Raw genomic sequence first — 23,975 nt, forward strand, 5'->3', positions numbered from 1 at the left:
CTCTATTCTTTTTCTCTGAGTATTGTATGGTAGTTCGGCATTGCGTAGTAGATTTCAGGGCCTCGCAGGTTGACTTCGCTCTGCAGAAATCAATAATGCAGTGGCTGGGTATATTCTTAATGGAACTTGTTTGTTTTATGTTACATACACCAGTCCTGGAACAGAGGTGGTCACAAGCAGCACGCAGAGTACTCCCTTCTTTCAGGAATGTCAGCCAAAGTGTCAGTGCCAGTTTCCAGGGAGCAACTCTGTCTCAACAATTCTTTCTAATTAGAGAGATGTAGGCAAAGAGCTAACTCCACAAGTATAATTTAAAGTTAATTTTTATCATTTTGACTTCCTACAGTAGTATTTGACACTTGTGTTTATAATGATTATATAATGTCATAAATGCTATATGAGTGTTTCTGGGCATATCACAGGAACTAGTTGCACCCTCATGGGAGAGTTGGTCTATTTTTTTCTCTGTCCTGTAAGTACGGCAGATGTATAGCTGGCTGGTTCTCATTTCCATTCTTCCCATCCCAAGGCCAGGAAATATTTACCATGATGAAATTGTACAGAAGGCAAATATGCAGGTGCATGCATCCCCTTATCACCTCAGAGTTCCTTTGAATAAATGCTGGTTTACTGATTTATATTTTTGATGCTAAGGGAGTATATTTTTCCACCTTTCTTAGTATTTCCAAAATGCCCATCACTGTTGTATCAAAACACTGTTTATCTTTCAGTATATAGCAAAAGTATCCTAATAGTTAAAGCAAACTGTTCCTATAGCATCGTGGCTGAAAATGTAAACATTTTCACGTTAGGATGCCAAAACTGGGGTTCCCACGGCAACTGTGTGACTAATTGTCACCTCTGTGTATTTATATAATATATTGTAATAGCACACTTTGTATTTTTTATTTTTTAAAGGAATACTGTTTTGGAAGAAGAGAAACTCAGCACCGATTGAAACACACTTATTGGGTCTAAATCTGTCTATCAAAGTCACTAGGAGTCTTGTACTTTGCATGTGGTGACATGCTGTACAAGTGCTTTTAACTTTCTCTAAATCACATTACTTCTGACATTTGAAAGGTTGTAGGTCAGGGCTATTTCCTGCAGCACACTTACTAATAGTTTGTCCCTTCTAGTTTTGAATGTCCCAAATAATGGAGTTTCTACGACTTCTCTTAGGAGATGGTTCTTCAGCCTAATAGGGGGGCCTACTCTTAACAAATCTTTCCTGATCCTTAGGACTAATTTTAATCCTCAATGCAAAAAGTACTTAATTGTGCTTATAACTTAAAGCACATAAGTAGCCCTTCCCATTCATCTTATCGCTGTCCCCCATACAGTAAGTATATTGTTGCATTGCTGGGAATGGCTTCTGTTTATATACGTTTCATAGATTATACTAAAAATTAAAATAAAAATCTGCCGGACAGTAGTATTTTATCAGCTGAAAAAGAACAAAGAAGAAATATAAAATGGTCAGTAGAACCTTCTGCCAGTTGTTTGTTAAACGTGACTTTTTTGGCAGTGTACAAAGTTTGCTTTAACATACTGGAAATAATTGAAGAATTAACACTGCTTTCAAGAGGCATCTGAATGCTCTCAGTCCTCTTCTATAAATTTCATAGGTCAAAATGTTTGAAGTAGATTTTTTCTCCTTGCAGAGAGGGGGAAATGGACACAGTTATGAAATTTTCTTACGTAGTTTGTCAATGCAGAATTTAGTCTGCTATAATATACCACACTTGGGTTGTTTTTTTAAGATTCTTTGGCTTACTACTATAGAAGTTATCACTGATATATTATTAGCAATCAGATAAGTGGTTGATTCATTTGACAGTGTGTAGAATGAGTTGTTTTCAAGGTCACAGTGCAGAAGTCATTAGTACAGCATTTCCTCATTTATTCTGGATTTTGAATCATAATGGAAGAAAAATTAATCCCGTCTACTTTCACCATTTTAATTATGGCTTATTGTTGAAACTGTTCCTCTTTCATTTTCATCTGCCAAAAAAGTCTCAATATACAGTCAAGTGTAAATCAAACAGTGCAGCGTTCAGTCTTCAGGTGACTTTTTTCCACATTGTAATCAACTGGATTGTGGATGGATGAGAGTTTGATTGTGTACCATTTAGAAGTATCCATTGTAGATTTTAGTTAGACTGCAGTAATGCTGCTAAAATATTTTAAAATAACCTTTTTGTTTGATTTGTTTTACATTTGTCATAATCTACTCATGTGTTGAATGTGGGAAGATAGTCTTGAATAATTTATCATAAGGGAAAAGGAACTCTTAAACGAAAAGTAACTGTGCAGAACATATATGTGCCCTCTTGTCACTTTCCCCTTGGTTTTCTGGTTATTATTTAGTACTTGGCGCAGAAATGCACATATGATTCTAGGAAGCTATTTGGTAGCAAGAACTCCCTTTCAGACAAGTCCTTACTAAAGCAATGATTGTTATGTTGTTTGATGTTGATGGCTACAGTGGCCTGTCTGCCTTTTTCCTCAGGCCCAAAACATGAGTATCAGCTTCAGCTCAGACCTCTGTGTAGATCCTCACATTCAGACATTGTCTAAATCTTGATTATTTCTGCATAACATATTTTAGATGCAGCTTTTCCTATCCATCCTTGCAGCTAAAGTTCGCATCCTGGTTTCCATCATCTTCCATCTCAATAATGGCAACATCCTTTTCACTGGCCTCGACAAATGTAGTCTTGCTCTGCTCATATTTGTTCAAAATGCTGCAGCAAAGCCAGTCACTTGACCACATCACCCCATTCTTTGCATCACCTCACATACTCCCCCTTCCCTGTTTCACCAAGTGTTGATTCACAGGTTTTTCCACAAGGGATCATCTAGTCTGACCTGTGTAACACAGTCCATAGGATTCCCCTGGATTAATCCTTGTTTGAACTAGACAGAGCATCTCTTTTAGAAGAACGTCCAGTCTTGATTATAAAATGGCCATTGATAGAGGCTCCACCACAATCCTTGGTAAATTGTTCTAGTGGTTAATTGCACACAGATTAAAAATGCACACTGTGTCCCTTCTGAATTTGACTCGCTTCAGTGTTTTGACTAGTTTAGGCCTTGGATCATCTTGTACCTTTTGTCTGCTAGACTGAAGTGTTCATTATCAGACAGCCCAGTTAGCCAAATAGATATGTATCTACTCACTGTCTCTTTTTTCTTCCTCCCCTCTATTTTTTTCCTTTCCCCCTTCCCTTATTTATTCTTGGGTCTGGACTTCCAACACTCCGGTCATCTGAAGAAGTGGATTGTGTCCACGAAAGCTCATGATACCATCTACATGTTTTGTTAGTCTTTAAGGTGCTACTAGACTATTTGTTGTTTACGTTTTTCCTGTTACAGATTAACTCGGCTATCACTCTGAAGCTTTCTAACTTTTTACTATAGGCCTGGGCCTTTGTTAAGTTTACTGTATTGAGACCCTTACATCTGTCACTATAAGGCATGTTTTCCAATCCTTTCATCATTCTTCTGATTCTTATGTCAACCCTCTCCAATGTAGACACCAAATTCAATTCTTCTTGAATTATAGACACCAAAACTGGACAGTATTGCAAAAGTAGTCACACCAAGGGCCAAATACAGAAGTATAAACAATATCATCTCCCCACTTATATCTGGTATTCTCCTGTTCATGCATCCAAGGAATTCGTTAGTCGGTTTGACCACATCATCACATTGGGAGCTCGTGTTTAGCTGATTATCCATCATGACTCCAGTTATTTTCACAGTCACTGCTGCTCAAAATTGAATTCTCAATCCTGTTAAGTATCACCTAAAATCTTTTTTGCTAACCAGTTAAACGGGATTTTACATCTCTAATGCCTAGTCTAATGCCTTACAGAAGTTATATCAGCGTTCTTACCTTTCACACTCAAATTTGTAATCTCATCAGAAAAAAATTTCCAATTTGACCGGAATTATTTTCCATAAAACTATGTTGATTGGCATTAATTATATTAACCTCTTCCAATTCTTTAACTGAGTTTTCTATTAGTCATTTAGATATTTTTCCTCATGTCAGATTCAGGCTAATAGATCTATAGCTATCCAGGTCATCTTGTTTACTCATTTTAAATGTTGACACATTAGCTTTCTTCCAGATTCTTGGAATTTCCCAGTGTTTCAAGAGTAATTGAAAAGTGAACATTAATTGTTCCTCAGCATTATTTGTCCTTGTCCAACTCTTTTAAAACTCCTAAGAGCAAGTTGTCTGGATCTCCTGATTTAAATACATCTAACTTCAGCATCTGGCTGTTTAACTATTGGAATGGATGATGGCATGATCGTCTGACTACATTATGTTGTTTCCCAAATATTGAACAGAAATATTTATTGAGCACATCTGCCTTTTCTGTGTTATCGATAGTTCTACCATTTCCATCTAGTTCAGGATCAATGCCATTCTTAGGATTTTTGTTGTTGTGTTCCTAATACACTTAAGTATAATAAAAACTCTGCTGGCGATAGATGTCACTTTGTGTTCTTTTACTTCCTTTACCAATTTTCCGCAAGTCCCAGTTCCTGATTTATATCCATTACTGTTAACTTCACCTTTTTTCCATTTGTTTTATATAGGTTTTATTTTTATACCTTTTTTCACTTCAATGAGCAACATGCATATCACATGAAATTCAAACATCCGTGGTGGTGCTGTGAAACAACCAGGAAACTGCAGCTTGTACAGGCCCTTACTATAATATAAAATTTCTTCTCCATGTGTTAGCTTTCAAGGCCCTTCATGCCCTATTCCCACCATGACCCGATCATCTTTCATTCACTTCTTTTGGTCCACGATGTCAGCCTCCATCAGCCGTACCCCCTTCCTAAATTTTCAAGCAAACACCATTGTGTTTTCCTCTGTGGTGCCCCTCATGCTTCCTGTCGGCTTCTGCAAAGCTACTTTATTATCCACCTTGAAATGTCTTTTGCATGATGCCTGAAGAAAAAAAAAGGCATCTTGACAACAATTAAGCCGTTGGGATGTGAAAACTACATCCATTCCCTGCTCTGTCATGCTGACCAAGTGTCTCATTGTTTCCTTGTACTCCCCCGTCTATCAGTATCCACCTCTTGCTAAGATTTATAAACTCTTTGGGGTAGGGACTGTCTTTGTGGTCTGTTTGTATGGCATCTGGCATAGTGAGGACCTGGTGTTTGACAAGGACTCCTAGGTACCGCAGTACAGGCAGTCCCCGGGTTACATACAAGATAGGGACTGTAGGTTTGTTCTTAAGTTGAATCTGTATGTAAGTCGGAACTGGCGTCAGCCGCCGCTGAAACTGACCAGTTTCAACCGCGGCTGAATCTGGATGCCAGTTTGACTTACATACAGATTCAACTTAAGAACCCCAGGCGTCCCCAAGTCAGCTGCTGCTGAAACTGATCAGCAGCTGATTCCAGGAAGCCTGGGGCAAAGCAACTCTGCCTCGGGCTTCCTGTAGTCAGCCGCTGGTCAGTTTCAGCAGCGGCTGACTTGGGGACGCCTGGGGCAGAGCAGCTGGGGTGCTGCTGGGTTGCTCCAGTAGCGCGGCTCCTCGGCGCTACTGGAGCAACCCAGCAGCACCCCAGCTGCTCTGCCCCAGGCGTCCTGATTCAGCCGCTGCTGAAACTGACCAGCAGCGGCTGAATCAGGACGCCTGGGGCAGAGCAGCTGGGGTGCTGCCGGGTTGGTCCGGAGCGGCGCTGCGGGACCAACCCGGCAGCCCCCAGCTGCTCTACCCCAGGGGTAGGCAAGAAAAGCCTGGTCTGCTGGGGGGGGGGGCACTAGCTGCATCCCCCCCCCCCCCCCCAGCAGACCAGGGGGACAGGAGCAAAGCTGCCCAGGCGGCGGGAGTCCCGTTGCCTGGGCGGCTTTGCTGCGGGGCAAACGAGCAAAGCCGCCCAGGCAGCGGGACTCCCGCCGCCTGGGCGGCTTTGCTCAGGTGTCCCTGGTCTGCTAGGGGGGTCCAGCGGCTTTGCTGGACCCCCCCAGAAGACCAGGGAGACCGGGAGAAGCTTTTCTCACCCCAGAGGACACGGGTGGCGACCCGCCGCCCATGAGCTCCGGGGCGAGAATAGCCCCATTCGTAAGTGCGGATCCGACATAATTTGGATCCGCGTAAGTCGGGGACTGCCTGTAATACAAACGATGATAATGATAAGAAGTGGTGCTGGAAGGTGCCAGCATTTGAATGAGGAATAAAACAGGCCTTGGCCACCTCTGTCCATTAAAATCCAATGGCACTTTTTAGTGAGAAATGATTTTAAATCAAGTCTTCTGTGCAAAAATCCAGTTGGGTTGATAAGATTTATTTCCCTCCAAGCTCCCTGCAGTTTAAAATGGAAACTACATGTTTCACTTCCTGATAAGTATCTGGCTGTCTTTATACACACAGATAAATATGTGCCTTATTGTTGAGAGGCCTATGGCTAAAGAGCAAGTCCATGACCTGAGAAATCTGTGTGTCCTGTATATTTCAAAGTACGTTAATGTTTTTATATGTGTTCTCTTACATTCTTCTGACAATGGTCTGATTCCTGATCCTATAGGATTACACTGGTTACCTGCACAGTTGGAAACTCATCAGCAATTCAAATTTTTCCATTCAGGATGCCCATTTTATTACAAAACTGTACAGCTTACCATGCTGGCTTCACATTAGCTCTTTGGTTGGCATTTTGTTTGAACAGTCTAAAGAGGTTCCTTTCCTGGTGCCCCTGGAAATATAATGAGAAAAGTTCTTTGAGAAAGACTACACAGATAGAAAAGTCACTTTCATTAAATATGTTCTTCATCCTTGAGCATCCAATGTGAATTTAAAAAAAACACCCCTCTTTTGTGTTTTCATTTATTATCTTTACCAGCTTCCATTATATCTGCTTGATTGAAAAGGTGGGTGAATATTGTCCTCTTAAGATTTACTCTCATACACAGAAGAATTCTCTTAGCATGTGGAGTATTTGAGGGACAGCCAGGAAAGCAAAAGCAGGTTAAGAAATAATACAATAATCTCAAAAACAAGTTGTTGCAGTTGTTCCATATAATATAGTGCCTAGATCAGACTGTTTCTCATTCCGACTTTTGCCACAAAACCTAGCAACTTTCTATTTTAAATCTCCTGGATGTGTTATTTCCTTAAAGTGGTCATAAAATCACATCTGTTAGAGGTGGGAAAGATTTATCAAGTTATCCAGCTCATCCCTTTAAGAGACTGTTCTTTACATTTTTTTTTATTGTTTTGTTTGGTCTCATTGTGAATGTCCTAAGTGATGAAGATTCCTGCACTTCCCATGGATAATTGTAAAATATAATAGATCTCACTGTTAGGATCTGTTTCTCCTGATTGTCATCGTAAATGCACTGTTACTTTATTTAACACCTTTGCTTCTCATTATAGCTCCTTGGACTGTCCCTTAACACTTCCTCTCCTTCCATAGAGCCTTTATACCCTATTGACACAGTAAATCACGAGTGACTAAGAATCAGAAAACTCTGTTTCTGACCGGGGTGATCTAGCAAAGCAGAACAGATTTATCAACACTACTTTAGGGTGCATAGTATATTGTGGTCTGTTAAACCACAATGGTGATGAACCCAGAAAAAAAAAACCAGCCGCCTAAAATACATAAATTAATTGTTCATCCATCCAGTCCACCATGCGCTTAACCATTTTTAAAAATTTCCCTTACAGATAGATATTTCCTTTCCTTTCCAAGGAGTTGTCTTGCCATTTGTTTTCTGTGATGCCCACCTAACAGCAGTTTTGTACCTCATAAGGAGAGAGCACATTCCTCTACAGAAAGGGATCCCAAAGTGGGTTGCAATTAAAGATGTTAAATTGCAGTTAATTGACTACTCCAGTAGTCTATGGAATTTCCATCGACTACTCAAATAGTCGATAGGCACTTCTGCATTCTTCCCTTGAAATGTCTAAGAGCCGGGACTCCTGTACGTTTGAAAGGAGGAATGCGGAACTCCGCATGCATCCCAGGGCCAGCGGGAAGTCCCTCTGTCTACGGGCTGTACACGGGTGCCTGCTTTGAAATGCACAAGAGTCCCCAGTGGGGGCTCTTGTGCATTTCAGAGCCATGGAACCCGGGGTCAGCAGGGGACTCCCCAGCTGATCCCAGGTTCTACTGAAATGCCACGCAGAGCCCAAGATCACCTGGGGAGTCCCCAGCTCACCCGGGGCTCCACTGTGCTGCCCCTTTGAAATGCCAAGGCAGCGTTTTAAAGGAGCAGCGTCCCACAGCTAAGCCAGGGATCAGCTGTGCGGCAGCTATCCCTTTGAAATTCTGCGGAACCTGGGGTAATTTGGGGAGTCCCCAGCTGACCCCTGGCTCCATGGCACTGCCCCATTTCAAAGGGGCAGCGGCTGCATAGCTGATCCCCGGCTCAGCTGTGCAGCGCTGCTCCTTCAAAACTCCACCTTGGCCTTTCAGATGGGCAGCACCACACAGATGATCCCAGAATCAGCTGTGGCTGCCCCTTGTAAAACACCGAAGCAGTGTTTAAAGGGGCAGTGCTGTAGAGCCCAGGCTCCATGGCGCTTCAGTGTTTTAAAGGGGCAGCACCACACAGCTGAGCCGCAGATCAGCTGTGCAACAGCTGTCCCTTTGAAACCCACCTTAGGGTTTGAAAGTGGTAGCACCGCACAGCTGATCTCTGGTTAAGCTGTGCGGTACTGCCAATTTGAAGTATCCCTTCTTTCCACCCCCACCACCCCCCTTTGCTTCCTCTATCTGTTAGAGGCAGCAAGGGGGGAGGGGGTCAACTAGTTGACTGACTATCCAATAAGCATTTGCTTATCGGATAGTCAACTAGTCCTTTACATCCTTAGTTGCAACTCCATTTTAATGGGGTCTCCAGGGCTGGCATTCGACTTTCTGGGGGCGAAATTGAAGCCTAAGCTCATCGCTTGGGGCCAAAGCCTACGTCCCACTGCCCAGGGTTGAAACCAAATCCAGAGGTCTTCAGCAGGGCCAACCGGAGCCATTCGTGCGGCCTGGGCCCCGGGAGCGCACCACCGACCCTGGGAGTGCGGCGCACGCGCAGCCCTGCCCCTTGGGCACCGGCGCATGTGCAGCCCCGCCCGTTGGGCACCGGCACATGCGCCCCCTACAGTGGGGCGCCCCGGGCGGTAGCCCAGTCAGCCTGTAGCTTGGGCTGGCTCTGGTCTTCAGCCCTGGATGGTGGGGCTCTGGGATTACAAGCCCCCCGCACGGAGCTGAAGCCCGTGGGCTTTGGCTTTGGTCCATACTCCTGAGGTCCTGTAGTGATTCTTGTTGTCAGAAGGGGGTCAGGATTTAATGACATTTGAGAACCCCTGTTCTGCAAAAATCAGGTAGTAACTGTGTGGCAGACTTCCCATTACGCACGTTGGAACAATATCAGAATCTCTTTCCAAATGAGAGGGACCACAATTTGTGTTTTATGAGCAGCTAATGTGATAACAGTGCATTAAGCTAGCATAATAACCATAGCAGATCAATACAGAGCCAGGGTCCTTCCCTAGCAGACTACTCCAAGAAAATGGACATGGTCTGCTCAAAGAATATCCCATATTTGTCTTGAACTCCCTTATGTACCCCAGGTTCAAAGTCCGAAGGAGCTTGGTAGTGGATATAGGTGCTTTTTAAAAACAGTATGGAAACAAGTGATTAACAGACCGAAAATGAAAGGCCCTGGTGTGCTGTAATACTGATAGCAACATAAATGTACACATTTCAAATAAAAAATAATGTATGGGCTTTGAATTGTGTTGCCAATAGCATGGCTTAAAATAAACCAACAAAAGCTTGTTTCTGGCCTAAAACAGTATTGGAATAATATTTAGATATTTTTACATAATAAAAATATAAAGAACTATTTCCTTCCTTCCTCCAACCTCCCAGTTTTTATATGGGACAAAGAACATGGCAGACATTTAAAGTCACGTGTGAATTAAGGCAGGGTTAGGCCAAGTGTGTATACATGCATGTCTGTATATTTTGTTAACTGATACTATTGTATTGGATTATGAGTCCAGAGCAGGCTTTCAGTCAGGTAAAGTGAGCATTGGTTTTGGCCTTGAAAACTATGAATCTTGTTAGAAACAGAATCATCAGACCAGCGAGTCATAAGTCTACAAACAGCATATGCAGTGCTTCCCCTCACATTTTATTTGATAACGATGCAGGCGAAGACCACACTGTAATCACTCAGGGTACAACATTTTATGGTCATACATTTTGATGTACAACATTCTCTAAAATGCTTGCTAGTATCAGCAGCGAGGGGATTAAGGGAAAATCCTCATCCATAAGAATCCACAGACGTCTGAACTTTCAGATCATAAAGAGGGTAAGCACATGGGACTGGATTTAAATTCTGTTTTAGGTGTTTCATAGAGATGTAAGGTACTGAATGAAGAGCATAAGAGGGATGTTTTATATGGGCACATACTGTAAAATCAAGGAGATTTAACATTCCTTTTTGGTTGTACATCTTGAAGCTGCCAAGAAGCAAATGTCCCTGAGGAACGGTATTGTGCATAGCAATTTGCTTTCATACTCTAGTACAATATAGAGCTGCCTAGGCCAATCAGCAAATAAGGAATATTCATCTGAGGATTCTCTGGCTGATGAGTCTTTATTTTCAGTTCAATAAAGTTAAAAAAAAATGCATTGTGGAATGTATGAGCAGCCAGTTTCAGGTTCCTTGAAGGACTAACTGGAAGATGAGGTAAGTATGCTGCTACATGTGCACATAAAACAAATATTAGTCTTCAGAGTAGAATCACCATATAATCTTTAAAGCTGAGTTTATTTATAACCAACACAAAAGCACTGTGTAACTTCTGGGTTTAAAAACATTCCTTTGGCCTTCATGCTGTAGTGATGAATGCCATAGAAATGGCTTTTTTTTTCTTCAAGTTCTCACCCAGAGGTAGCTGTCAGTCTAATAATACCTGGCACTTTTCATTTGAAACCACCTTACCAATATCCTTAGCTTTCTTGTAGGCATGTATTCTGCCTCCATTTTACAGATAGTGACAATTTGATTTGCCCAGGTTTACAGAGGGTCTCTGTGTCTGAGCCATGCTTCAAGCTCAGGAATTAATTCTACAGTGCCATAGAGTGGATAGCCCTCGATGGACAAATGGAAAATGACAAGATACTTTCTCAAAAGAGCTTATATTTTAAAGGACTGAGATGTGTTGAGTTCCCACAGCTCCCATTGAAAACAATGGCTGTATTGGGTTAGTGAGAGGGATTGATGCAAGTACCATGAAGCCCATACAGTGAAGAAATCGGACAAAATTCTTATTTAAATCACACACCTACCCAGGAACTGAGCTGAAAACTTGAAGCTTTCAGCTACAGGAATAAGAGGATATCAGTTGAGCAAAAGGTCATCTCCCTCATCTGATAGCGCGAATGGATCCCTTACGTTCTCCGTGTCCCGCTCCAAGAAGACAGCATTCCCTAGCCGTCCTACACACACAGTCAGCACATGCCAAGCAGAAGTGTTAAGATCCCATGGGGATATGCATTGATGAGACTTGACTTAACTTGTGGCTCTCTGTAACTTGTTCTAATTGTAGGGTGAAACCTGCCCTATTTTGCAGCTTTTGGGGCTTTTAATTAGAGACCTGAAGTAAACTGGGTGCTAGTGTCTCTAGACACTAGAACTGAATGCTGGATCTAGAAAATGTAACTAGTCTCTGTTCCTATTAGCTCAATGTATAGCGCCATGTTAGGCTTGTGTTTTATGTTATTCAGGTAACAGCACCATGTAGTCTGGAGCCAGCCTTTCCTTCCTCGCTACAAAATTTTCCTTCACTTTTACTTATTTGGTTTGCTTTTAACAAAATGGCATTATAAAGCCCTCATGAAATCAGAAGGAAACTCTAAAATGTCCTTTTTCTTTCCCCAGGCGCTATGAGTCTCATCCTATCTGTGCTGATCTGCAGAGTAAAATTCTCCAATGTTATCAGCAAAATTCCCATGAGACCCTCAGCTGCTCTGCATTGGCTAACCAGTACCTGCATTGTGTCAATCATGCCAAACAGGTGAGTGGAGGACTGCAACCACTGAATGGCCTATGGAAAATACTATGGATCATCTTGTTAATCTTTGTCACCTGCCAGTGCAGGATTATTCCTGACAGTATGTTTCCATGTGCTTTGTAGAGGCAAATTTTCAATTACTCAAGCAAAAGCAATTCCATAGCTTCCCTTGGGAGGCTGTTCCACTGTGTAATAGACATTACACTTAGCAAATGTTTCTGTATATCTGCGATTATAGCTGCAAGATAAATGGATTCATCTGAGTGACATTTCTGTCATAACTTTCCAACCCATAACATCACCCATTTCAGTAACAAATTAATGCATGTCCCAAACTGGCTAACAAACCGGTCAGATTGTAGGAAGTTTTGATCTTTGATGTACAACCAAATCACATAGTGTGGCAGTATAGCTTACTTATCCTATCCTTTTGCATACTAATTTGCTAGCAATATAATTTTACCCATATAGTGTAAACTTCTGATATTCTATAAAAGTTTGATTAGCCACTAAGTCAGAATGATTTTTAAAGATATAGTTGCAAAATAACAGCATAAGCCAGTGCAAAATATAATAAAGATTTATTTTAAAGTCTGTGACTCCTTTAAAAAGCCAACAGTTTAACAATCCTCTTTGCTTCTGGCTGCTAACTGCACAGTGTAGTTCTTAGGGGCCAACCAAATTGTTTTACCTGGATTATTTTCTAAAAGATCTTTGATGTGTACTAATCATAATTGTGCAGCAGTTGGATATTTTATTTTGTGAAAGTATGGCTCCGTTCACAAAGTACCCCAACAAGCAGCCCAACCTGCAGCTAGATTGGTAACTGGTGCACTTTGGTACTGCTAGATGACTCACCACACTTAATTGTGGTGTCACATTAGAGCAGCATAGGAGAAAGAGGCTAGAAGTGAGCAAAGTGTATGTATAAATTTAGAGACAAGTTCAAGCCTCAGGGTTTGGGTTCAACTCTCTGAATATAATGGTTCAGAGCTGGAGTCTGTTTGGGGGCTTCTCCAACGTAAGTACCAGGAGACGTATTCCCCCCTCAGAGGGCAGGTCACTGACACAGAATGATGATCTCTTGGTAAGCTGGGCAGAAGCAAACAATATGCATTTTAATTACAGCCAGTATAAAGTTATACATTTAGGAGCAAAGAACGTAGGTCTCCCTTACAGGGGACTGTATCGTGGAAAGCAGAGACTGAAGAAGACCTGGGGGTTGTAGTGGATAATCAGCTGAACATGAGTTCTCTGTGTGGCAGTGTGACCAAAGGGCTATGCAATCCTTGGATGCGTTACGGAGAATACTGAGTAAGAGAGTTATATTAGCTCTGTATTTGGCCTTGGTGTGACTAGGGATATGAACGACTAGTTGACTATCCGATAAGCACATCTAGATATTGGATAGATGCTTATCGGATAGTCAACTAATCACTCTCCTCCTGCCCCCTTGCTGCCTCTATCAGAAAGAAGCAGCAAGGAGGAAGTGGGGAGAGGAGACAGTGCTTCAAAGCAGGACTCCTCCGTTGAACCTGGGCTCCATGCAGTGATGCTGCTTTGAAATGCCACAGGGAACATGGGGCTGTTGCTACTCTTCAATGGCGGAGGCGCCCTTATCGACTAATCAAATAGTCAATGCAAATTGCATCGATTGTTTGATTAGCCGATTAATCTAAATTTAACATCCCGAGGTGTGACAGTGATTGGAATACTTTCCAGTTCTGGTGTACACAATTGAAAGAGAATGTTGATGATACGTTGGAAGGGGTTAAAAGAAGAGCCATGAGAATACATGTCTCATAATGATCAACATCAGGAGCTCAAAGAGAAGATGAAGGGATAACTTGATTGCAGACTGGAAGTACCTACTTGGGAAACAAATATTTGGTGGTGGGCTCTTCAGTTTAGCAAACAAAGGTTTAACAAAAGTCAGTGGCTAGAAGTTGAAGCTCAGCAAATTCAGACGAAGGTGTACCTTTTTACCAGTGAGAGTAATCAACCTTTAGAACAATTTACTAACAGTCATGGTGAATTTCCATCATTGGCAATTTATAAATCAAGGGTCAATGTTTTTCTAAAAGCTATATGCTGTAGTTTAAATGGGAATTATCTAGGGCCTGTTTTATACAAAAGGTCAGACTATATGTCCACAGTGGTCTCTCTTGGCCTTAGAATCTGTGAATCTCTGTGTCCTTGCAGAAATCAATGGGAGCAGTGCTTGTGCACCACAGCATTGTATGTGTAAAGTATGTGCTTCAATAAGTCTATCTCAAATTTTGATGTTGGTGAACTCCAGTAGTTGAAAGGAAAACATCAGAGCATCTACTCCAGGGTGTTAGCACAGATTTCAGCAAACTCTTCTGATATTTGCTAACATAGAGTCTGGGTCAGTGTGCATGTACATAAGAACGGCCAGACTGGGTCAGACCAAAGGTCCATCCAGCCCAGTATCCTGTCTTCCAACAGTGGCCAATGCCAGGTGCCCCAGTGGCAATGAACAGAACAGGACATCATCATTCCCATTTTCTAACAAACATAGTCTAGGGACCCCATTCCTGCCCATTCTGGCTAATAGCCATTGATGAACCTAACCTACATGAATTTATCCAGTTCTTTTTTGAACCCCTTTAAAGTCCCGGTCTTCACAACATCTTCTGGCAAGGAGTTCCACAGGCTGACTGCGTTGTGTGAAGAAAAACTTCCTTTTGTTTGTTTTAAACCTGCTACCTGTTCATTTCATTTGGTGACCCCTAGTTTTTTTGTTATGGAAACAAGAAAAAACTTTTTCCTTATTTACTTTCTCCATACTGGTCATGGTTTTATAAACCTCTGTAATAACCACCTCCCTCTCTCCCCCCAGTCATCTCTTTTCCAAGCTGAAAAGTTCTGCTCTTATTAGCCATTCCATAGCCCTAATAATTTCTGAAGCCCTTTTTTGAACTTTTTCCAGTATTTTTCTACATATTTTTTAGATAAGTTTGACTCCATCTACACACAGTATTCAAGATGTGGCCGTACCATAGATGTATATAGATGCAGTAAGATACTCTCTTTCTGACTCTATATCTCTTTCTTAATGATTCCCAACATTCTGTTTGCTGTTTTGGCTGCTGCTGCACATTGAGTGGATGTTTTCAGAGAACTATCCACGGTGACTCCAAATTTTCTCTCTTGAGTGGTAACAGCTAATTTAAACTCCATCATTTTGTATGTATACTTGGGATTCCTTTGCACTGAACAACATTAAAACGTGTCTGCCATTGTGTTGCCCAGCCAGCTAGTTTTGTAAGATCCTTTTGAAGCTCTTCACAGTCTGCTTTGGACTTAACTATCTTGAGCAGTTTTGTATCATCTGCACATTTTACCACCTCACTGTTTACCCCTTTTTCCAGATCCTTTATGAATATTTTGAATAGGATCCATCACAGTATGGACACCTGCGGGAAACCACTAGTTACCTTTCTTCATTCTGAAAACTGACCCTGTATTCCTGTTTCCTGTCTTGTAACCAGTTATCAATCCATGAGTGGAACTTCCTTCTTATTCCTTGACAGCTTACTTCACTTAAGAGTCTGTGGTGAGACACCTGGTCTGCAGATTGTTATTAATATTGCTAATGGTCTGTTGCTATGGAAATCTTAATCCCATCTGAACAGTCACAGTTATGTTGCAGTGTTAAAAATCCCATGACATCTAAGGCCTGGAGGAACACTTAATAAACTTTTCTATTCTATCCTTATAATCCTTTGTCCTTGTAGTTAATGCAAGGGAAGGGGGGCCTTTTTCCTATCAGGGATCACTGGCCCCCAGAAAAAAGTCACATATAGCCTCAGGGGGGAGGGTGCAAAGGCTCAGGCCACAAATAAGGAGGCAGCTTTGGGTTGTGGTAGAGAATTAAGGTGTGGGAGGGCATTTGGGGGGACAGGCTCTGTGACCGGAGATGAGGTATTTGGGATGCAAGAGGTGGCTTCAGGCAGGAGGTTGGAGAGGAGGTGAAGGTGTGGGGTCTAGGTGGGAGTTAGTCTGGAGGAGGTCGGGGCAGGGTGTGGGGCTACAGGAGGGGAGTGTAGGATGCTTACCTCAGGCAGCTCCCAGTTGGTGGTGCATCAGGGCTAAAGAAGGCTCCTTGCCTGCCCTGGCCACATGCCACTGCTGCTCCTGGATGCAGCTGTGGCCAGCACATCCCTGTCTCCTGGCAAGGGGAGGGTCACTCCACATTTTGCTCTTACCTTCAGCCACCGCCCCCGCAGCTCCCATTGGTCATGCTTCCCATCCAATGGGAGCTGCAGGGGCGGCGCCTCCAGACAGATTGTGGAGCTTCCCTGATTGCTGCAAGCTGGCAGCAGTGCTCTCCACTCCAGCCCGGGGTGGAGGGAGAGAACGTAGGGCTTCCAACCAATGGTACGGAGACTTGGCACAGGCCAATAACAGTTAAGCCCAAGTTCCCTACTCCTAAGTTAGTTAAAATAGGAATCCCTGGTGGAATAGCAGTGCTGGAGGAAAGGCCTCCACCTCCACTGCTGCAGTACGTTTGCTGTTTGTGTGTGAGGATCCAAACTAAGGCAGATTGTATGTTTTCAGCAAAGCTCCCCACTTCACATGGTGAAAGTTAATTTCCCATTGTGAATGAATTGTCCCTACCAAGCATGATCCACAGTAGTATATACAGTTAGCATTAGGATTTGAAATGGAACGGACCAATTAGGTCTGTGTCCCTCCAATATGTCCCCTTTGGTTTCTTCCTCTCCAGTTATAAATGCAGTAAGCAGTGGTGCTCTGTTCTAACAAGTCTCACTGCTAACAACATTTCTATGATACCCAGTTGTATTTTCCTTTGCCCAACCTAATGCCTTTTAGTTATTCCTTTTGAGGAAGGTTATGGCTGAGGTCTGCTGAGACACATAAGGTGCAGGGAGCTTTGGATCACCATGCAGGCCTTGATCACAACTACATCCTTTGCATTCCTTTGAGCACAGAAAGTGCTCCTGGATTTTTTTCATAATGGATACTCGCCAGACCAAAAGGATTTGCTTTTTCTCCCCTTTCGTGCAAACTTGTTAATTCTCTGTGTCTCTTCAAAGATAATTGCTTGTAGTTCAGTAAATTCTTTAACTTAAATTGCCTTTAGCCTTTAGGATGCATAGCAGCCAGCCTTGATAATCTGTGTATATTTAATTTTTCCACATTTTCACTGGCTTGCATAGTATGCCTTTCTGCTTTCAAATCTGAACTGAGTGTATTGGCTTCCAGCATGTTGTTGTGGATGTTCATAGATGTGCACGTTGATAGATCTTTTAGTGAATGCTTAATCAATAGTTATAGATTGCTTATAACCATATATAATATCTTCTGCTGATGTGCTTATAATCAGCTCTAACACCTACTGTTCATATTTTTATCATCTTCTAAATCATTTATAAACCTTTTGTAACTAATATAAGTAGTGAGCAATACTTCCCTACCTTATAGGAATGTTCATAGGGATGAATTCATTAATGTTTAGGAGATTCGCATATCCTGTGGTGATGCAAGGTGAGAAAAAGGCCAAGGGATAAGTGTTTTTTTTTGTTTGGTTTTTTTTTTTTTGCCACACCTCATCAATGGTTGCAACTATTTCCTGTGCAAAAACGGATTTTTCTAAAGCCCTTCTCTCATTCTCATTCATACGTGCTCCAAAAATAGTGATCCTTAACAGGTGTCTACCGTAAGATATTTGGCTGCAAATCTTTCTAGGATGGAAATATGTGCAGCCAGAAACAAAAATTGTGTTGTCATGATGATCATCAGTTCTCATCCTTCATGAGTTACAGCTGTAAATGTAATTATTTTTACCTGCAATTGTGCAAGAATTGTTAAATATTATTGTAAATGTTCAGGAAAAATTAACAGATGTGCGTTAGAAATTGGATTCAGTAATGAAGACATTAACTGGTGAGAGTTACAAGAAGCAAAGCAAAGTGTGGGCAGGGGGAGGCTTGCAAGAGGGAATAGACGCCAAGATATTAAAAACCAAATAAGTTAACTAATCCAATTTCCAGTAGGGGAGACTGGGCACTTGTGCTCAGAGGATTCTCTGTGCTTTTCATAAATTGAATGTATTGACTCCTCTTTCTTGCCTATCATGCTTATAATCATTTCACCCTCTCTTCAAAATGCTCCTTATTTCTCTCGCTGTCTATAATCTTATGTCTCAATCTCATCTCTTTTCCCCTTCTCAGAAAAGCCCAGAGAGCTGCTAATACTGAGGAATTTGACATCTTGAGTTGAAATCTTTACCTGAAGTCCTGGAAAGCTAGTCTGAGAAGTAGAAGTGAATTTTTAATATTTTCTGTGCTATTATAATAGCAGGGGAGATGGAAATACTTATTACCATCATTAAGGGAAGACATTATGGCCGTCTGCTCGCCAGCATTTTAAAAAAATCTTTCACTATTGCAGTACTACCAGTGGGAGTAACAATGAGAGCACTAATCTAACTTTCTTGCATTTGTATCGCACTATTTTCAGTCTACTCAAAGCAAATGTAGCTGAGACGGCGGTAAAACTCCCTCAAACCTGCCTACAGTACCGACACCATCATTGCTACATTGCTCTCATTTTCTAGTGATAGATTCATCCCTACTACACCCTGATCCAATCCGTACAGCACAGATCCTAAGAACAGTTGCAGGATGGTAGCTGTGCTATGGGTGGATGCCACTTTCTACAGCCATTTGGCTGTGTTTGAAAATACTAGGAAACATGGTATCAAGCTGTAGCCTAGCCTAGTTACAAATGCGACAGTGTCAGTAAGTGTGGTAACAATACATTGTTCTCTAGCCTGATTACAGTCACGATTCTGGTATGGATCTTAATCCTGCTCTGTTGCCATAATAGACATATTTGACCTAACCCTGCAGGAAATGTCGTGTGTGGGTTTTAGAGAGGCACTTGATACTGCCTTACAGAATCTGAATGAGACTTGCGTTATGCCTCCTTGATAGACGTTAGAAACTTAGGCAGCAGTATCAGCATCGTTTGCTACTTCTGGGGAGAATAATCTGAATGCAGACCCCCCCCAGCTGGAGGGAGAGGAACCGGGGAAGCAGTCATGCAGAAAGAGGGGTGATAGTGGGCATTCTGTCAGATGTCGTGCTGACATCATAGAGCAGGCAGGTGATAGTCCCTCATTTCACAAGGGTCAGACAAATCTCTAGCATTGCATTGAGTTCTAGCTACATTGCCGGAAGGATCCTGGCTAATGAGAGACGGTGGAGAGCAACAGAAATGATCAGTGAGGGATATGAAGGGAGCAGCCTTCCAAGGGAAATACCAGAAGCCCCCTGGCTTTGTAATATTTGGAACAAAGTTGGCCACCTATAAAATAAACGGGAATGGCTCTGCCCTGGCTGGGAGATGGACTTGATGAAGCTAATAACTTGCATTCACTAAGTTTTTTTTAAGCCGATATTGTAAAGACGTGGCAACGCTCAAGGCTGCCATTCACAGCCAACCCACGGAGAACTGGGCAGCTAAACCACAATGACTAAGCTGTAAATCAGGAATCAGGCCGACTCCTTTCACAAAGCTAATATAACAGATACATTTGCACAGTCAGTCGAGATGATTTTAGCAAAGGGAGACGACTCACCAGTTTTCAGCCTTTGAGGTTTTGTCCGTAGTTTACAGGGGGCCCTGCTGTTTATTGCTGAGCAATAGAAAGTAACCCCGCCCAGCCATCCCACCTTTCAGATGCCGTAGAACACATCTCTCTGCGTGGCGATGAAACGCTGCAGACAGAAGTCTATGACTTGGCAAACACCTGCAGTTTCTTTCCTCGCCTTCAGAATGTCAGTGTTAGCGGGATTGTAAGCAAAAGAAACACTTTTTGAATTGAGACTTGCAGAGCTTTTCCCCAGAGCCTCTGAGATTTTCCTAGGTTAATTTATGCAGTGTTAAATTGATGCAGTGTTAATATTCAGACCAACAGCAGTTACATGCAAGTTTTCATACAGCCGCTGCGGTGGAGCCTTCTAGCTCAAGTTGCCTTTGTCAGTTCTGGAGAAATCTCCTAGGAGATGCTGTAAAGATTTTGTTTATATACTTTGTTAACTAATAAAAGCTTTTCTTTGCTTTGTTTCTCGTAACAGCTAAGGAAGGTGAAACTGACCTCAGTCTGTCTGTGTCCTCATCTATTGAAACTGGGTTTTGATCAGTACTTGTGATCATTGGAGCAGTTCTCTTTGTTTCACGTGGACACTTGTGATGCAGCGATGTGCCTATGAGCCACTCCTTAGCTCAGCCTTTCCCTTACACCCGAACTGCTCTTTGCAGCATATCTCCACACTAAGTGATTGGGCAACAAAATGGCAAATGAAATTGAATGTTGATAAATGTAAAGTAATGCACATCGGAAAACATAACCCCAAGTATATCTACAATCTGATGGGGACTAATTTGGCTACGACGACTCAAGAGAGTGATCTTGGAGTCATTGTGGATAGCTCTCTGAGCACATCCACTCATTGTGCAGTGGCAGCTGAAAAAATCAACAGAATGTTAGGAAGCATTAAAAGAGAGAGAGAGAGAATAAGACAGAGACTATCTTATTGCCTCTGTATAAAACCATGGTAAACCCATATCCTGAATACTGCATACAGATATGGTCACCTCATCTCAAAAAAGATATATTGACTTTGGAAATGGTTCAGAAAAGGGCAACAAAAATGATGAGGGGCTTGGAACGGGTCCCATGTGAAGAGAGATTTAAAAGACTTGGATTTTTCAGTTTAGAAGAGGGGAGACTAAGGGGGGATATGATCGAGGTCTATAAAATCATGACTGGTGTGGAAAAAGTGAATAAGGAAAAGTTATTTCCTTGTTCTCATAACATAAGAACTAGGGGTCACCAGATGAAATTAATAGGTAGCAGGTTTAAAACAAACACAAGGAAGTGTGGAACTCCTTGCTAGAGGAGGTTGTGAAGACCAGGACTTTAACAGGGTTCAAGAAAGAACTAGATAGATTCATGGAGGATAGATTCATCAATGGCTGTTAGCTAGGATGGGTAGGAATGGTGTCCCTAGTCTGACAGAGGCTGGGAATGGGTGACAGGAGAGGGATCACTTGATGATTCGCTGTTCTGATCATTCCCTCTGGGGTATCTGGCATTGGCCACTGTCGGTAGGCAGGACACTGGGCTAGATGGACCTTTGGTCTGACCCAGTACGGCCGTTCTTATGTTCTAAGCTTTAATAATTATATCCTGTGAGCTTGGCTAACTTATAAATAACTCCCTGCAGTTTTCCCCTTTATTTTCCTACACACATGCACACTTTTAGCACCCCCATTTGTTAACCTCCTGTCTCCTGGTCTCAAAATTCCTGGGCTCTGCCTCTTAACTCCCAAATCACCACTGGTGAGATAGAAACCCTGCCCTGTCCCACCAAAAACTACTAAAATAATTGCAAACTGGCGGTGGCCTGGCTTTTCCCCTAGAGCATGTAACTTTCCAAGGCCTTCATTTGGCGCTCAGGCCCCAGTTAGACCCATCAATTCCAAGAAAAGATTGGTCAGTCCCCACCGATCACTGTTACCGTTTTTGGACACCGAGGACTAGGAGCAACAAATTCTTTCTGGTTAACCTTCCAGCCCTCTAGCACGTACAGCTTCCACCATGCTTTTACCAGGCTGCTGGCCAATCTGGTACCGACTTCCACTTAGTATGGTCTTTTCTGAGCCAGGTCTCTGCCCTCCCTTGCCTGTTGGAACCTGAATGCATTTGTGTTTCCACCAACCTCTCTTTCCCAGGCCATAGCAATAGGCTATCCCCCACGAGCGCAGTGACCTATCCTTCCAGGTCTCTACATCCATGATGGAGCCCGTTGCCTGGTTCAGTACTTTTCCTTCCAGAGACAGCTGGTGGAGCTTGACCGGTTTCTGATGTGGGGCTAGAAGGAACATCTAGCCTGTGAACTCTTGTCAGTGGAGTTTTTAGGATAGCCATACGTTATATCCCTTCAGTGCACTTACGTCTGCGTGGCCTGATGGTGCATGGAAAATGATCAGTGGAGCGCATGGTCAGTGTGACAGGGTCAAAGATAGAAGGCCCCCAGAAAATTGACAGGGTTAGGAGGGTTATGTGTTAAAATGTTAGGGAAGGTGGCATTCCAAAGACCCTAAGAATAGTATTTACCCTACTGACTTGGGGAATGGGTTTTTCCTTATTGGAAGAGCAGATTTTTTTTAAAGAAGCCTAAAATGGCCAACCGCCATCATGTCCTTTTGACGTCCAACTCGTTGAGTCTACAGCTTTGATGCAGTCTGTCTCCTGGGCCCCATTCCCTAACTTTGATGTGGTTGTTGCATGCATACTCACCCTTTTGCTTTGCGACTTCCCTTGCATACAGGTAGCCTTCGCCCAGCAAAGAGCGTATAGGGTTACTGCTGACATTTAAAAGCAGTTTCAGTCTAGCTTTAAATGTTGAAATCTGTGCCTCCCCCTGCCCCTCTTTTCTTAGCAGAGCACGCTTGGCAGAGGAGGGTAAGGCGACGTCCGAATCAAGCACAGAGCCATCGACTCTCGTTCCAGCAGCAGAGCATTTTTTCCCAACAACGAGCTGACAACCCATTCCCAGTGCAGACCAATAAAGAGAAGAACTAGAAGAGTCATTTCGAGAGCAGCAGCCATCACAGTTCAATCCTGAGACCTGGATCTGATTACATCAGAAATGACACGTCCCAGGAGCAGTTTGGTCGCAGAAAACTCACTGATTGGTGATAGAAAAAAGTATCAAAATATCTTCCGTTGGCCTTCGGGGGCAGGGAGGGGCGGGATGTGTTTCCGACGCCGCGGCGTCATTGTGGAATCTGCTCAGTAGCTCCCTGATGTCAGAGGCGGGAGGGCGGGTGATGCTTTCGTGTCCCCGTGTAGGGCGCTCTGTGAACTGGCCAACTGCTGCTCCACACGCTACGGCCTGTGTGGGCTGCTGATTGTTAAGAACTTTTCCTTTTTATATATCACTGAAGGAATGTTTGCGTAACTTATTACTAAGATTATGTAACCCAAAGGTCTCCCTCTGCTTCCCCAGACCCTCTGCTGGAATAATGTTCACACTCCAGAGCTTCAGGAGTGCCAGGTGTAAAATGGCCTTGAATTGACATGCAATCAGTAACCTGTGATTCTGTTGTGGGCCCAGCTGTCATTACGTACTGAAAATGGTCTCACTCTGTATCAACAATAAATATATTTTGTGAACAGGATTGATGTTTGTCTCGTCTGCTTCTTCCCGCTGTCTGTAGTCCGCTAACCCTCCTATCGCGGTTTGTATCAGCTGCAGCTGGGATTGCTGTCATAGAGCAGTGCGTTCTGGGCCTCCCCCGGCACTGAGTGGTAATGAGAAATTCCACCCAAGGATTACAGGGTGCATGGCCCAGGTGGTAGATCTCCCCATTTTACAGGTTGAGTTCTATGGCACATTGATTTCTTGGTTGCTTCAGATCTAGACTACACTGTCTTCTGCTGTTCATGCAGATTCCTTGCTAATCTTTGAAGAGTACCCTGATGTTCCAGCCAATGCTGTGCACATGACAACTGACCCATTTGGCAACACACTGCTGGCTGTTTTGTCCCTACACCTAACTCCTTATTTTGAACAAAACTTGGAGATTCTCTTGAGCATGAAAGACTGTTTACCAAACCAATACCTGCTACCAGAGTAACATTAACAGGGCCAAACTCTGTTGTCCTTATTCTTGGCAGTACTTTCACTGATTTTAATTTGTACTTTTATCTGAATGGCTGCCACAACCCATAGAATAATCCCTTTTGATTTTTGTGCGATAATAAAAGTTTCACACGAGCAACATATTTGAAACCCTCTGCTATTTATTTACTTGTTCTAATTCCTTAATTGACTGCAATAG

General features: G+C 42.8%; 1 protein-coding gene across 2 annotated transcripts in view; it reads left to right on the plus strand.

Annotated features, from left to right (window-relative positions):
- The window catches only part of CHCHD3 (coiled-coil-helix-coiled-coil-helix domain containing 3), a 263,740-nt gene extending 240,428 nt beyond the window's left edge, over positions 1-23,312 (plus strand). Inside the window, exons 7-8 of one of the 2 annotated variants that reach the window (XM_006120346.5) lie at positions 11,936-12,071; positions 22,571-23,312. In XM_006120346.5, the coding sequence (XP_006120408.1) occupies positions 11,936-12,071; positions 22,571-22,597 (163 nt within the window). In that variant the 3' untranslated portion in view covers positions 22,598-23,312. The remainder of the gene's footprint in view (positions 1-11,935; positions 12,072-22,570) is intronic. The other variant, XM_025183231.3, reaches the window with a different exon arrangement.
- Positions 23,313-23,975: the final 663 nt, after the last annotated feature.

This window comes from Pelodiscus sinensis, chromosome 1 (genome assembly GCF_052426305.1).
Source record: "Pelodiscus sinensis isolate ZL-2025 chromosome 1, ASM5242630v1, whole genome shotgun sequence".
NCBI lineage: Eukaryota > Metazoa > Chordata > Testudines > Trionychidae > Pelodiscus > Pelodiscus sinensis.